Source organism: Chiloscyllium punctatum, chromosome 26 (genome assembly GCF_047496795.1).
Source record: "Chiloscyllium punctatum isolate Juve2018m chromosome 26, sChiPun1.3, whole genome shotgun sequence".
NCBI lineage: Eukaryota > Metazoa > Chordata > Chondrichthyes > Orectolobiformes > Hemiscylliidae > Chiloscyllium > Chiloscyllium punctatum.
The window spans coordinates 71,001,286-71,017,041 of NC_092764.1; the positions used below are offsets into that span (position 1 = coordinate 71,001,286).

The following is a 15,756-nucleotide window of genomic DNA, read 5'->3' on the forward strand; positions in this document are numbered from 1 at the left end:
CATAATTACTGTAATAGTGCCTTTCTTACATGCCTTTTCAATCTCCTAATCTATTTTCTTCCCCACATCCTGCCTACTGCTAGGAAGCCCATCAGAGTCCTTTTTCCTTTGTGGTTCCTCAACTCTACCCACGCAGATTCTACGCCTCTAACTCTACATTACTTCTTGCCTTTGATTTAATTTCATTTCTTACTAACTAGACAACCCCACCCCCTCTGCCTGTCCTTTCAATAGGGTGTGTACCCTTGGATATTCAGTTCCCGTCACTGATCCTCTTGCAGCCATGTCTCCGTGATACCCACAACATCATACCTGCCAATTTCAATCTGTGCTACATTTACACTGTTTCATATACTGTGTGCATTTAAGCACAAAACCCTCAGTCCTGTGTTGACTGCCTCCCTTCTCATTGTTGTCTCATCTGTTGTGCCTGAAGTTAGATTCCTGACCTTTTCCATACTCTCTACCCTATTAGAATTAGAATTCCTACAGTGTGGAAACAGACCCTTCAACCCAACAAGTCCACACCAACCCTTGAAGAGTAACCCACCCAGACCCATTCCCTTACCCTATCTTTGAGGTGGTTATGACAGTTCGACGAAGGTAGAGCAGTGGATGTGGTGTATGTGGACTTCAGCAAGGCATTTGATAAGGTTCTCCATGATATGCTCATTCATAAAGTCAGAAGGTGTGGGATACAGGGAGATTTGGCTGTCTGGATTTGGAATTGGTTGGCTGACAGAAGGCAAACAGTGGTTGTAGATGGAGAGTATTCTGCCTGGAGGTCAGTGGTGAGTGGTGTCCCACAGGGATCTCTTCTTGGGCCTCTGTTCTTTGTAGTTTTTATAAATGACTTAGATGAGGAGGTTGAGGGGTGGGTTAGTAAATTTGTGAAGACACCAAGCTTGGAGGAGCCGTTGATAGTATTGAGGACTATTGCAGGCTACAGTGTGACATGGACACAGGATGCAGAGCTGGGCTGAGAAATGGCAGATGGAGTTCAACCTGGATAAATGCGAAGTGATGCATTTTGGAAGGTCGAACATGAATGCTGAATATAGGATAAAGACAGGATTCTAGGCAGTGTGGAGGAACAGAAGGATCTTGGTGTTCAAGTGCAGAGATCCCTCAAAGTTGCCACCCAAGTGGATAGGGTTGTTAAGAAAGCATACGGTGTTTTGGCCTTTATTAACAGGGGATTCAGGTTTAAGAGCCGCAAGGTTTTGCTGCAGCTCTACAAGTCCCTGGTGTGACCACATTTGGAATATTGTGTCCAGTTCTGGTCGCCTTACTATAGGAAAGATACAGAGGCTTTGGAGAGGGTGCAAAGAAGGTTTACCAGGATGCTGCCTGGACTGGAGGGCTTGTCTTACGAAGAGAGGTTAACTAAGCTCGGACGTTTCTCTCTGGAGAGAACGAGGAAGAGAGGTGACCTGATCAAGGTATACAAGGTAATGAGAGGCATGGATAGAGTCAATAGTCAGAGACTTTTCCCCAGGGCAGGATTGACTGGCACGAGAGGTGGGGGTCATCGTTTTAAGATATTAGGAGGAAGGTATCGAGGAGACATCAGAGGTATGTTCTTGACGCAGAGAGTTGAGAATGCATGGACTGCATTACCAGCAGTGGTGGTGGTAGCAGAGTCATTGGGGACATATAAGTGACTGCTGGACATGCACATGGACAGCAGTGAATTGAGGGGTGTGTTGATTAGGTTATTTAATTTTAGATTAGGAATAATCCTCGGCACAACAGGCAAAGTGAAGTGGCCCTGAGAGTCTTCCACTGATCCCATGAAGGGTGATGGCATCAGGTCAAACATTTACGAACTTCCTCAGTCTTGCCACTTGGAGAAACATCGAGGGTGAGCATTGAACGTACCCTGGGTGGGGGAATTCAGTGTCTGACATGGAATGCAGCTATGTAGCTCATCTACAGATCCATGTGGCCAATTCCTGAAGGACAAATCTGCCACTGGGCCTGTGTCTCTAGTGAAAAAAAACAACACGAGCAAAAGAAACCCAATTGATCTCCATCTCACATGTTACAGGATCATCTGTCCATGGGAGAAGTGACTAACCACAGATAGAATCCAGCCTTTACAGTGAGGATACCACCCACTATTTTGAGAGGTACAATCGCTGTGCCAAATGGGTGGAACTAGTACAGCCATTCCAAACTGGGCATCGTGAAATGTTGTGAACCAATGGCAATAGCAGAACTGTATTCAACTACAACGTCCAACATAATAGCTTGGTACCTTCCTCACTTTACCATTGCTATCAAGCCAGCGGACCATACCTGGTTTAATGAGGCAGATAGGAGAGCGTGCCCACAGAACCAGGCCTATAAACATGGTTCCACCTGTCACAGGGACAACACAGGATACATATGTGTTAAAAACAGCAGAAGCAGCAGGCTATAATTAGACTTAAATAATCTTAAAACCAATGGAACAGATGTAAGTTCTGCACTCCTCCACAGCTGGTTATAAATGTTGGTGGCCAATGAAGAAACTAACTGGAGAAGCCATAAATTTCCCCATCCTCAACAATGGGACAGCCTAGTGTGCAGGTTCAAAAGACAAGGCTGAATCTTTTGCAACCACCTTTGACCAAAAGTGCCACCTGAATGATCCATCTCAGACTCCTCCTGAGATCGCCACCATCACAGATGCCAGTCTTCAGCCAATTTTGATTACAATGTCAAGAAATAGCTGAGGGTACTGGGCATAGGCTATGGGTCAGGACTGTAACCCAGCACTCATGAGGTGATTGCAGGACCAACTTATTAGTACTAATATAGACTATGACCTCTAGTTGTTCATACTTCCCCAGAAGAATGCAGGCAATCTGGCATATTCTTGACCTCGGAACCAGGGAGACAGCACACAATCCAGGAGTCACAGAAACAGCTATCAATTTCTCTAATGAATCCCCAATCACTATCACTTCTCCTTTCTTCTTGACAGACATCTTTGTATCCTGTTTGGCCACCTCTGGTGAGGTACAGAGGACTGGAGAACAGCCAATGCGTACCATTGTTGGAAGGTAGCAGGAATAATGTAGGAAATTGCAGGTCTGTGAGTTTCACATCAGTGATATGGAAATTATTGGAAAAGATTCTCAGGGACAAGATCTATATGCATTCTGAAGTAAATATACTTATCAGCGATAGTCAGCATGGTTTGATGTGGGGGAGGTCGTGCCTCATTAACTTGGTCAACTTTTTTTGAGGAGGTGGCAAACATGGCTGATGAGGAAAAAGCAGTTGATGTTTGTCGACATGGACTTCTATAAAGCTTTTGATAAGGTCCGTCATGGCAGACTGATGCAAAAGCTGAAGTCACATGGTATCGGGAGCTGGCAAGATAGATACAGAACTGGTTTAGTCATAAGAGACAGAAGGTAGTGGTGAAGGATACCTTTCGGAATGGAGGATTGTGACCAGTGGTATTCTACAGGGGTCCCTGCTGTTTGTAGTTTACATAAATGAATTTGGAGGAAATGTGGCTGGTCTAATTAGTATGTTTGCGGATGATACAAAAATTGGTGGAATTTCGGATAATGGGGAGGATTGTCAGAGCATGGGCAGAAAAATGGCACCGGACAAGATGTGAGATGATTCATTTTGGAAGGTCAAGTACATGTAGAAATTATACAGTGAGTGGCAGGAGTATTGACAGCAGAAGGATCTGGGTGTGCAGGTTCACAGATCACTGAATGTGGCAGCGCAGGTGGATAAGATAGTAGAAAAGGCCAATGGCATGCTTGCCTTCACTGAAAGAGGTATTGAGTACAAGCATAGACAAGTTATGCTGCAGCTTTATAGAACTTTAGTTAGACCACACTTGGAATATTGCGTACAGTTCTGGTCACTACACTACCAGAAGGATGTGGATGCTTCGTAGAGGGTACAGAAAAGGTTTACCAGAACGTTGCCTGGTATGGGAAATCTTAGCTATGAAGAAAGAGTGGATAGACTGGGTTTGCTTTCACTGGAATGCAGGAAGGTTGAGGGGTGACTTGAAAGAAATATGTAAGATTATGAATGGCATGGATAGAGTGGAAAGTATGGGGCATTTACCAGGGTGGAGGGGTCAATTACTAGGGGACACAAGTTCAAGTTGCGGTGGGGGGAGTTTAATAGAGATGTGTGAGAGAGGTTTTTCACACAAAGGGTGCTGGATGCCTGAAACGTGCTGCCAGAGGAGGTGGTGGAAGCAGACACAATAGCAGCGTTCAAGAAACACCTAGATAAATAAAAAGGGAATAGAGGGATATGGATCCTGTAAGTGAAGACAGTTTTAATATGGAATGGCAAAATGTGGCGGCGTAGGCTTGGAGGGCTGAAGGGCCTGTTCCTGTGCTGTATCATTCTTTGTACAACCAAGCTACACCTACAAACATGGTGACACTTGTATTGAAGACTTGTGCTCAGGAAAATCTATGTCCTTAGCTACAGCACATGGACTGCAGTTATTCAAGATGGAGATATGCCACCAGGTTTAGCTTCTCACATTTTGTTTGACCCATTTGGTTTTCCAGGAAGGCTTGTGAAACCCAACTGACTAAAAATTATTAAAATTAAGGCACAGAGCCTTATTTATAATTACATGTGGAAGCCACCTCCTGTCAGAAGAGGGCAGATTCAAAGTGGAAGAGGATTTGACCTCTGTCCCAACCCCAACTCACCTGCTGTTTTTGAGAGTTATATTTTATCGTGATGATTAAATGTATTCAATGGTAGAAGTTTGGAAGCAGAGGCAGAAGCACAGAGTAAGTGATGGAGAAGATTTAGGAACAACTCAGGGTGATGGAGGCATCCAAGCCTTCAAAAGGCCTGGAGTAGATAAAATAATGTAAGCTGCAAGTATAATGCAGCATAAAGTATAATATTCAGCATAAAGGATTTTATTAAGCCTTCTAAGCAGTTATTGAATTAGCAAAATTCACATTTACTACTGCTGAGACAAACTACAAGACAAACAGTTAGAGGAATGGATTTTGCCTGAGCATCAACATGGTACAGGAACAATAACAAAGTTTTAGAAAAAGCGGAGGACTGAGTTCCTGATGGACAGATAGTGTAGTGTCAAACTCTGCACCACAACAGGTCTGATTTCACAGAGGAGGCTCACAATTACCACAATGGCCTGCAATCTCGCTACAATCTTTCACCAGCAAATTATAACCGGTTTATGTTCCAATGCACTTTCAGAGCATCTTCTTGTTATTTCAGAGCTGTTTTTCAAGCATTAAAAAGTGCTGTGTCATGATTTGCATCAAGTAAGCAAAACAATCAGCATTTCACATTAAAAGCTGCATTAAACAACTGATAATAGGAATCTTATTTGTCAGCTTATTTTGAATTTGCTGGTCAGCTTGTGTTAACTTTCTGCACAGACATGTATGTGCATTTTATGCTGCCATATTTCTACATTGCACTATGTATATATTGCATGTATTAGTTCAATGTTATGAATTGAGAAACACTATCACACACTTAGCAAGGATCTATCTTGATCTTTCTTTACTATTTGCAGACATCATCTGTTCCACAGCATTGTTTTTATTCGAAGCAGCAACATTGATGGAAATACTCATCCATCCCAACCCCAAACAGGACTTTCTTAACATAATAACTCAAATAGATGACATGGTTGTTTGACAAACACACTGGATGGTGTGGGTGCCAACAATGCCTGCTCTCACAACAGAACAACAAGGAGTGGGAGTAGGCCGTCTGGCCCTTTGAGCCTGCTCCACCATTCAATAAGATATGGCTGATCTTTTTGTGGACTTGGATCCACTTACTTGCCCTCTCACTGAATCCCTTAACGCTTTCATTGTTAAAAAAAACTATCTTAGCCTTAAAAACATTTACTAAAGTAGCATCAACTACTTCACTGTGCAGGGAATTCCATAGATTCACAATCCTCTGGGTGAAGAAGTTCCTTCACAATTCAGTCCGAAATCTGCTCTCCCTAATCTTGAGCTATGCTCTATTGTCCTAGTTTCACCCGCCAGTGGAAACATTCTCTCTATGTTGTCTTATCTATTCCCTTCATGATTTTATATGTTTCTATAAGAATCCCCCCTCATTCTTCTGAATTCCAACGAATATAATCCCAATCTACTCAGTCTCTCCTCATAACCAACTCTCTCAACTCCGGAATCAACCTAGTGAACCTCCTCTGCACCCCCTCCAGTGAACTGAATTGAACTGAATTTAATTTTTTGTCATGTGTATCGAGGCACAGTGAAAAGCTTTTTCTTGTGAGCAATACAGGCAGATCACAGAGTTAAGAAGCATAGAAAAGTAAATAATAGGTAAACAGCGGCAAACCAGAAACACAGGTACAGGCGAATGCTAAGAGTTTGTGAGTCCATTCAGTATTCTAATAACAATTGGGTAGAAATTGTTTTGAAACCGGCTGGTGCGTGTGTTCAGGCTTCTGTACCTTCTCCCCGATGGTAGAGGTTGTAGAAAAGCATTGCCAGGGTGAGATGGATCTTTGAGAATGCTGGCGGCCTTTCTTTGACAGCGGGCCTTGTAGATAGATTCTATAGATGGGAGGTTGGCCTTTGTGATTGTCCAGGCCAAGTTCACCACTCTCTGTAACTGTCTCCAATCTTGAATGGTACAGTTGCCATACCAGGTAGTGATACATCCAGACAGAATCCTCTCGATGGTGCACCTATAAATGTTGGCAAGGGTATTCGCCGTCATGCCAAATTTCCTCAGCTACCTGAGGAAGAAGAGATGTTGTTGGGCCTTTGTAACCAGTGGGTCCACATGAAGAGTCCAAGAAAGCTTGTTGTGGATGACACTCTCCACTTGTTCCACCTCTGTGCTGTTAATGTGTAGGAGGGCATGAGTAACATCCCGCTGAAAGTCAATACTGAGTTCCTTGGTTTTGCCGGCACTGAGAGCTAGGTTGTTCTCAATGCACTATTTTTCCAGGTCTTTCACCTTCTGACTGTAGTCTGTTTCGTCGCCATCTGAGATTTGACCGACTATGGTGGTGTCATCAGCGAACTTATAAATGGCATTAGTCTGGTATTTGCGACATAGTCATGGGTATACAGTGAGTAGGGGGCTGAGTACGCACCCCTGAGGGGCTCAGTACATCATTTCTCAAGTAAGGAGACCAAAACTGCACGCAGTACTCTCGGGGTGGCCTCACCTGCATCTTGTGCAACTGCAACATCACCTCCTTGCTTTTAAACACAATCCCTTTAGCAATATAGGACAAAATTCCATTTGCCTTCCTAATTACCTGTTGTACTGGCAGACCAACCTTCTGTGATTCATTCACAAGGACACCCAAGCACAGCAGGATGCTGCAACCTTTTACCATTCAAGTAATAGTCCTTTTTACTGTTATTCCTTCTGAAATGGATGACTTCACATTTATTAACATTATATTCCACCCAACAGACTTTTGCCCACTCACTTAAAGTATCTATGTTCCTCATGCAAAGTTTCACCGTCCACTGCTTGCTTTGCTATGCCACTCATCTTAGTGTCATCTGCAAACTTTGACACACTACACGTGGTCCCCAACTCCAAATCATCTCTGTAAATTCTGAATAATTGCGATCCCAATTGATGTCTGAGGCACACCACTAGTTACTGATTGCCAGGCAGAACAGCACTCTTTGCTTGCTGTTAGTCAACCAATCCTCTATCCATGCTAATACTTTACCCATAATGCCATGCATCTTTTCTTTCTGCTGTAGCCTTTTGTGCGTCAGCTTGTTGAAGGCCTTTTGGAAATCTTGGTACACCACATCCACTGGTCCCCGTTGTTCACCGTGTTTATAATGTCTTCATAGAATTCCAAAAGATTAGTTAAGCACGACGTGCCCTTCATGAACCCACGCTGTGACTGCCTAATGGGACAATTTCTATCTGGATGCCTTGCTGTTCCTTCCTTGATAACAGACTCAAGCATTTTCCCCACTACAGAAGTTAAGCTAACCGGTCTATAATTCCCCATCTTTTGCCTACCGCACTTTTTAAACGGAAACGTCACATTTTCTCTTTTCCAATTATCTGGAACTGCCCCAAAGTCCAGCGAAGTTTGGAAAATTACCACGGGTGCATTTGCTATTTCTCCCGCCATCTCTTTTCATACCCTGGGATGCATTCCATCAGGGCCAGGAAACTTGTCTATCCTTAGCTCCATTATCTTGTCCAACACTACCTCTTCCGTGATGATTGTTTCCAGGTCCTTACCTACCTTCGTCTCTTTATCAATTATTGGCATGTTATTCATGTCCACCACTGTGAAGACTGACACAAAATACCTGTTCAATGCCTCGGCCATTTCATCATGTCCCATAACTAAATGCCCCTTCTCATTATCTATAGGACCAATGTTTACTTTAGCCAGTCTTTTTCGTTTTATGTATTTATAGAAACCTTTGCTCTCTTTGTATTCTGAATTAGTTTTCTCTCATGTTCGATCTTACTTTTCTTTATAGCACTTATCGTGTCTTTCTGTTGACATTTAAAAGTTTCCCAATCTTCCAGTTTCCCACTGATCTTGGCCACTTCGTATGCTTTCTCTTTCAATTTGATAGCCTGCCTTGTTTCCTTAGACACCCATGGAAGATTACCCCTTTGTTTTCAGTCTATTTTGGCCAACTCCTCCCCCATTTAATTGTAGTCCCCTTTATTTAAGCAAAGGACCCTGGTATTGGAGGATCCCTAACTATGAGGTTGTTAATTATCCTGTCTCATTACACAGGACCAGATCTAGGATAGCTTGCTCCCTCGTCGGTTCCATTACATACTGTTCAAGATTACTATCGGGGATACACTCAATGATCTCCTCCTCAAGGCTACCCTGACCGAGCTGATTCGATCAATTGACATATTGATTAAACTTTCCCATGATAATTGCCATACCATTTTTACAGGCATTAGTTTATTTATTGTTTATTGCCTGCCCCAATGTGATGTTATTATTTGGTGGCGCCTATCAGTGACTGCTCTCATGGGATGTAAGTATCATTCAGTTTAGAGGACAGCAAGGAAGTGATTGAAGGTCTGTCCAATTAAGATTGAAAGGTTCAATTTCGGGAGGATGGGTATAGCTAATGACAAAATTTTTAAAAAGGCTAAAAGAGGGAAACATATTAACTCTACCCTTTGCCCCTGATTAGAACACAACTCTCCTTAGAAACAAATCCACCAGCTCATTCAACTATTGCAGTCAGGCGAACAGAATGAGGCTGCATGGAAATGCAATATGGAGGGAAAGACAGGCACTGAGTGACTTATTTCATGTGTATTCAGAGGACCACTTAAAATGCTGTTCCAAAGTGCATCAGATCTTGACTTCTGGGAGGACTTTGGTGATGGTAGGGTTTTGAGTTAGGGAGGGTGTTGGCAGAGACAGGCAGGGGTTTAGATAGGGGAACTTGATAGTGTGAGGCTAAACTAGCAGGAGGCCTTGCTAGGAAAGGTAGGCCACAAACAAGAGGGTGACGAGAAGGTTAGGGTTGGAAAAATGGATGGGACGTGCTGGAACAGATTCTTTATTTTGGTTTCCTTTCCAGAGCGCGCAAATGTGGACTGAAGGGGGAAACCGGAGCAAACTGAACGCAGAATGTGCAAAATCCCCACCTGGGTCCCTGGCACTGTGAGGCAGCAGTGCTCTCTACTGAGCCCTGCAGCATTAGCCACACATATACATTCCAGGTTCAGTCATGATGGTGATCAGGAATAGGACCCTGGAGCTGGTTTTCACCCTTTGTAGCCTTGAGACTTGGAGGCCAGTCAGAAAGCTCCTGAAGTCACTGTTATCAACAAAACTCCAAAAATCTGGTATAAAGCTGTATTTTTCCAATCATTCTCCCGGCAGGTTAATCTCCTGAGGTATTTTCATATCAATACTTCTGTGGCTCATTGCAGAAGATGGCTATTTCTTCCACTCACAAGAACCAAACTGGTTTTTGTCTTCTTGCAATACAATCGAATAGTACAATCTAATTGTACTAGGGAGATAGTGGCGTACTGGGTATGTCACTGGGTTAGTAATTCGTAGGCCTGGGTTAATGCTCGGGGACATGTGTTCAAAAGCCATGGTTGTTAGAATTTAATTTAAATTAATAAAATCCATAGTTGAAAGTTAGAACATAGAACATAACAGCACAATACAAGCCCTTTGGCCTTCAAATTTGTGCCGACCTGTGGAACCAATCTGAAGTCTATCTATCCTACACTATTCCATTTTCATCAATATGTCAATCCAATGACTATTTAAATGTCCTTAAAGTTGGCGAATCTACTACTGTTGCAAGCAGGGCATTCCACGCCCCTACTACTCTCTGAGTAAACAAGCTACCTCTGACATCTGTCCTATATCTATCAGTCCTCAATTTAAAGCTATGTCCCCTCATGCTAGCCCTCAACATTTGCGGAAAACGGCTCTCACTGTCCACCCTATCTAACCCTCCGATTATCTTATATGTCTCAATTAAGTCACCTCTCAACATTCTTCGCTCTAATGAAAACAGCCTCAAGTCTCTCAGCCTTTCCTCATAAGCCCTTCCCTCCATACCAGGCAATATCCTAGTAAATCTCCTCTGAACCTTTTCCAAAGCTTCCTCATCCTTCCTATAAAGTGGTGACCAGAACTGTAGGCAATACTCCAGGTGCAGCTGCACCAGACTTTTGTGTAGCTGCAACAATGATTTCAGTAATGGTGACTATGAACCTATAATTGTTTTCACAACAACCCACCTATCTCACTAACGTCCTTTAGGGAAGGAAATCTGCCCTCCGTACCTGGTCTAATCTCTAGGTGACTCCAGACCCACAGCAATTTGGTTGACTCTGGATGCCGTCCAAAATGGCCAAGCAAGCTATTCAATTTTAATGGTAATTAGGGAGGGGCAACAAATGCTGGCCTTGCCAGTGATGCCCACGCCATATGAAAAATAAGAAACTAGGTTAATTTTTCATAAACATTAACGGTCACCCATGAGCTAAACTAAATAACCAACGGTAAAATGACACCTCTGGATTGTCCCTTTAAACCGCCCTCGATTATAAATCTCCCATAAAACATTTAAAAAGTGTCAGATTAATTATACTTGACACTGAGCTTCGGTTTAGTTGAAAGTAAGCACTGTCCAAACACCAGAAGGGTGCCTCTAGCCACATTTTAATCAACCCTTGGGTGCTAGTCTGGTTCTGCATGCCTGACATCATTAAGGGGGATTAGAATGGTTGTGTAGTTATTTCCTTTGAAATTCCATTGCTAAGAAATTTCAAAAACACTGCGGGTGAACATACTTGAGAGCAGTGTTCAAGCCTGACACAGGGTTCTATTGAACAGAAAAAAACAAGGTCTTGTCTCCTTCTCAGGGGAGCACCAATTTTTTTTTTAGAATCCCTACATTGTGGAAACAAGCCCTTCGGCCCAACAAATCCACAACGACCCTCCAAAGAGTATCCCACCCAAGCCCATTCCCCATTACTCTTCATTCACCCCTGACTAATCCACCTAATTTACACATCCCTGAACGCTATGGACAATTTAGCACAGCTAATTCACCTAACCTGCGCACCTTTGGATTGTGGGAGGAAGCTGGAACACCCAGAGGAAACCCATGCAATCACAGGGAGAATGACACTATTCAGCAAAGAGCAGGGTCTGGACAATATTGATCCCACCATTAACATGATTAAAATGGATTAAATGGCCATTATTGCCTTGAAGCTCTGTGTGCCCAAATTGGCTGCTACATCTTCTATATCAGTGCTCACATTAAAAAGAAAAGTGCTCTGGAACATCCTGAGGTTGTGACAAATACTTAAAAGGTTTTACTTCCTTGGAATAAGCGCTTTAAGCACTCTCTCTCAGAAAGTAACTTTTCCTTTCTTTTTTGCTAACTTCACAATCATACGTGATGTACTCCCAGAAACAGTCCATCCAGTTCAAAACCAATTAGGGGACAGGAAGGGGGTTGGATCAATAAAATAAAACTGCTTAAACTCTCAATTTTTCTCTTAAAACAGTGTAATTCCTGAAACTCTATTTCCCTCTTCATACAGGAGACTCTTAAACAGGAAATAAAACCTCAAAGCAAACACAGTCAGAAGTTGCTGAAAAAGCTCGGCAGGTCCAGCAGCATCTGTGAAGGGAAATCAAAATCAACGTTTCGGGTCTGGTGACCTGTCCTTCGAACTGATGCTAGCTAGGAAAATGTGGTTTATATGCAGAAGATAGGGTGGGGGAGTGGGTAAAGAGTAAACGAGAGGTAGGGATGGAGCCCAAAGAGAGAGGACAGTTGGACAGACAAAGGAGTTGACAACAATTTGGCTGGGAGGGTGAAAGCTGTTAATGGAGTCTGCTAGTGGCTAACAATAGGTGAGTTTTTTCTTTCTTTTATTTGTTCCTTTGTCCTCTCATTCATTTAATCTTTCTTCCCTCTCCCATTGTTTTTTGTGCCTAAGAGTGAATTCATTCGCACATTCACATGAATGTGTTTGACCTCTCTCTATTTCTCAATCCTTAACCCTCATTGAGGAAGAAGATAAACTACTTGCACCATTCTTTCACAGATGCCCACACTTCCAACAATTGAACAGGCAAAGATTTCAAATTCTCCAAGATATACAAGCTAGAATTGAGGGAGTTAGAAAGCCACAAAGGGATCAGGTCCATGTTTTACTTCTTTTTCAAGGCACAGTGGGGAATCAAGGTTTATGCATTCCACTGCCAAAGAGACTCACTGCAGTATCAATTGCATGTCTGTCCTCTTACAGAATAGACAGAATATCTCAGTCGGGAGGAGGCTGACTGAATCTTAGAGAAGGAATCCATTGGAACCACACATGTGGATTCCTCTGCAGCCTCAGGCAAAGGTATTTGTCCTCCCCAGACAAGACAGATAACTTGGCCACAACCCTGCTGAACTGCCTCCCCTGCTCCCATTATCTTGGTTCCCCTCCGTATTAGCATAGGAATGTGAATCCCCCATTGAGAACAGGCAAAACCCTTCTGTTTTAATCTCTTCCCATCAACATGTGATCATGAAAAATATGATAATCAGTACCTGTAATCCATTTACTTGTTATCACAGAATATTGACATTCACCGGGCCTTGTAAAATTATAAACAATGTAATGACAATCAACCATGTGATTTATAGACCTTTTGTATTATAGTCCTATAAAAATTACTGCCTTTGTGTGTAGAGCAGAGTTGTGGAGAAGTGTCATCGTAAGTATAACTTATGGGGACACTTTTGGGGACATTGAGAATCTCTCACTGGCTGTTCAATAATAAAGCATCTACCGTTGTACTGAAACTTGTGTCATCCAGATTTGTGGAACACAACAGAATAACTAGCAAGCAAAATCTGATCTGACATTTTAGTGGCAGGGTTGTCAAATAAGCCCTATACTAGATTTCCTAACTAAGGAGATGGTGAAGCAGTTAGTATCGAGTCATACAAAGGAAAATCAGATCTGTTTCGGATATTAATGTTCCTGGAAACAGTGTGCCAGTAACTTGAGACATAGTGTATGATAATGAGGTCACATTGTAGACTAATTATTAGAGACTGCCTGCTGTGATTAATCAATAGCTCTTATTATTGTTATATCCTATCACCACCCAGGTGGTATAAGGCAAACCAGGGGAACTGGTGGGCTTTTTCCTATTGCATTCCCTATCCTTGCGGATGTTTCAGAGAACACCCGCACAAACCAACCCAACCACCCCGTGGCTGAACACTTTAACTCCCCCTCCCACTCTGCCAAGGACATGCAGGTCCTTGGCCACCTCCATCGCCAGACCATAGCAACACGACACCTGGAGGAAGAGCGCCTCATCTTCCGCCTAGGAACCCTCCAACCACAAGGGATGAATGCATATTCCTATGCTAATTTCTCCAGCTTTCTCATTTCCCCTCCCCCCACTTTATCTCAGTCCCAACCCTCAGACTCAGCACCGCCTTCTTGACCTGCAATCTTCTTCCCGAACTCTCCGCCCCCACCCCCTCTCCGGCCTATCACTCTCACCTTAACCTCCTTCCACCTATCGTATTCCCAACGCCCCTCCCCCAAGTCCCTCCTCTCTACCTTCTATCTTAGCCTGCTTGGCACACCCTCCTCATTCCTGAAGAAGGGCTTATGCCTGAAACGTCGATTCTCCTGCTCCTTTGATGCTGCCTGACCTGCTGTGCTTTTCCAGCAACACATTTTTAAGCTTCTTTTTCCCTATCCTACACACTGAGATATGAAACTTAAAGGAAAAATTGCTTGAAACACACAGCAGTTGACAAAATGAGATTCAGGAGGCCGTTCTACACTCAAAAAAATCAAAGTTGTTTTCCTCTCTCAGATGCTGATGAACCTGCCTTGCATTCCAACATTTTCACTTTTTATTTCAATTTCTTAATTTCACCATGGATTCAAGCTATCTCACTATGAAACGTAACACCGGGAATTTTAAGAAAAAACAGTTAGAAAGGATCTCCCACCGAGAGACGTCCTTCACCTTCACAGCTTACCTCATGATGAAATCATGAGAGTTGATGTCTGCTCCATAGTGAGAATGATGGAGGTTTCCGGAATTCCCCACCACTGCACAGCGCCGACAGCGAGAACGGTTCCAGGAGGTGTATGGATTCTCTCCGGGCACAGTGAGGAAGAGTTTAGGCAAAACATCCTTCAGGTCGTGTGGTTTGAACTGTGGCTGAAGCATCTGGAAGGTGTAGGGAAAGGAAAAGGTCACCATGTGATGAAAAAGTAAAGCAGACAGCAGGGGGGAAGCCAAATTAAGTGCTTCAGCAAGGGAAGAAATGCCACTCTGTTTATCAAACGATCTGACCCATTCAATTAACTCTCAGTGGACTTATTTAACTCACTTTTTCAGACATACAGGTCTCCATTGTAATAACAGGTGGCACAGTAGCTCAGTGGTTAGCACTACTGCCTCACAGCGCCAGGGACCCAGGTTTGATTTCAGTCTCGGGTGACTGTCTGCGTGGAGTTTGCACATTCTTCCTGTATCTGCATGGGTTTCCTTCGGGTGCTCCGGTTTCCTCCCACAGCCCAAAGAGGTGCAGGTTAGGTGAATTGGCCATGCTAAATTGCGTGTAGTGTTCAGGGATGTGTAGGTTATGTGAATTAGTCAGGGGAAATGTAGAGTAATAGGGTAGGGGAATGGGTCTGGGTGGGTTACTCTTCGGAGGGTTGGTGTGGACTTATTGGGCCAAAGGGCCTGTTTCCACACTGTAGGGGTTCTATGAACAGAAACATTATTGGCAAAAAACAAAAGAGCTATAAAGTGGAGAAACACACCTTTTGATTGCTTCTCTCAGCTAGTCCTAAAACAGGATGTCTGACTGCAGTTACAGTCGGTCTATCAGGCATAGGTCCCCACCAGCCTGTGCATGGGGACATTATGGTAACAAACAGTCAGACCACTGACATGCACGTTTATTCAGCATCACAGTTACACAGCTCATCAACTGAAATTTGGATACCTGGCAGAAAATCTATACATGGGCTTATATATGGAATAATGGATTCCTGGGAGTGAGTTACAGTTTGGAATCTAATCAAGGGATTCAGATAGTTTGCACATTGAATAACAGATACCCAGGAGTGAGTTTCAGACTGGAATGTTATCGAGGGGTTTGGAGATTGATATATAGAATAATGGAAATCCAGGATTGAATTACAGTCTTGGAATCTAAACGAGGAGCTCAGATGGTTTATATA

At 43.2% G+C, this 15,756-nt stretch overlaps 1 protein-coding gene across 7 annotated transcripts in view; it reads right to left on the bottom strand.

Annotated features, from left to right (window-relative positions):
- The window catches only part of st3gal2 (ST3 beta-galactoside alpha-2,3-sialyltransferase 2), a 325,477-nt gene that overhangs the window by 59,226 nt on the left and 250,495 nt on the right, over positions 1-15,756 (bottom strand). For all 7 annotated transcript variants that reach the window (XM_072547616.1, XM_072547615.1, XM_072547612.1 and 4 more), the window contains one exon: positions 14,541-14,734. In XM_072547616.1, coding sequence (XP_072403717.1) covers positions 14,541-14,734 — 194 coding nt within the window. The remainder of the gene's footprint in view (positions 1-14,540; positions 14,735-15,756) is intronic.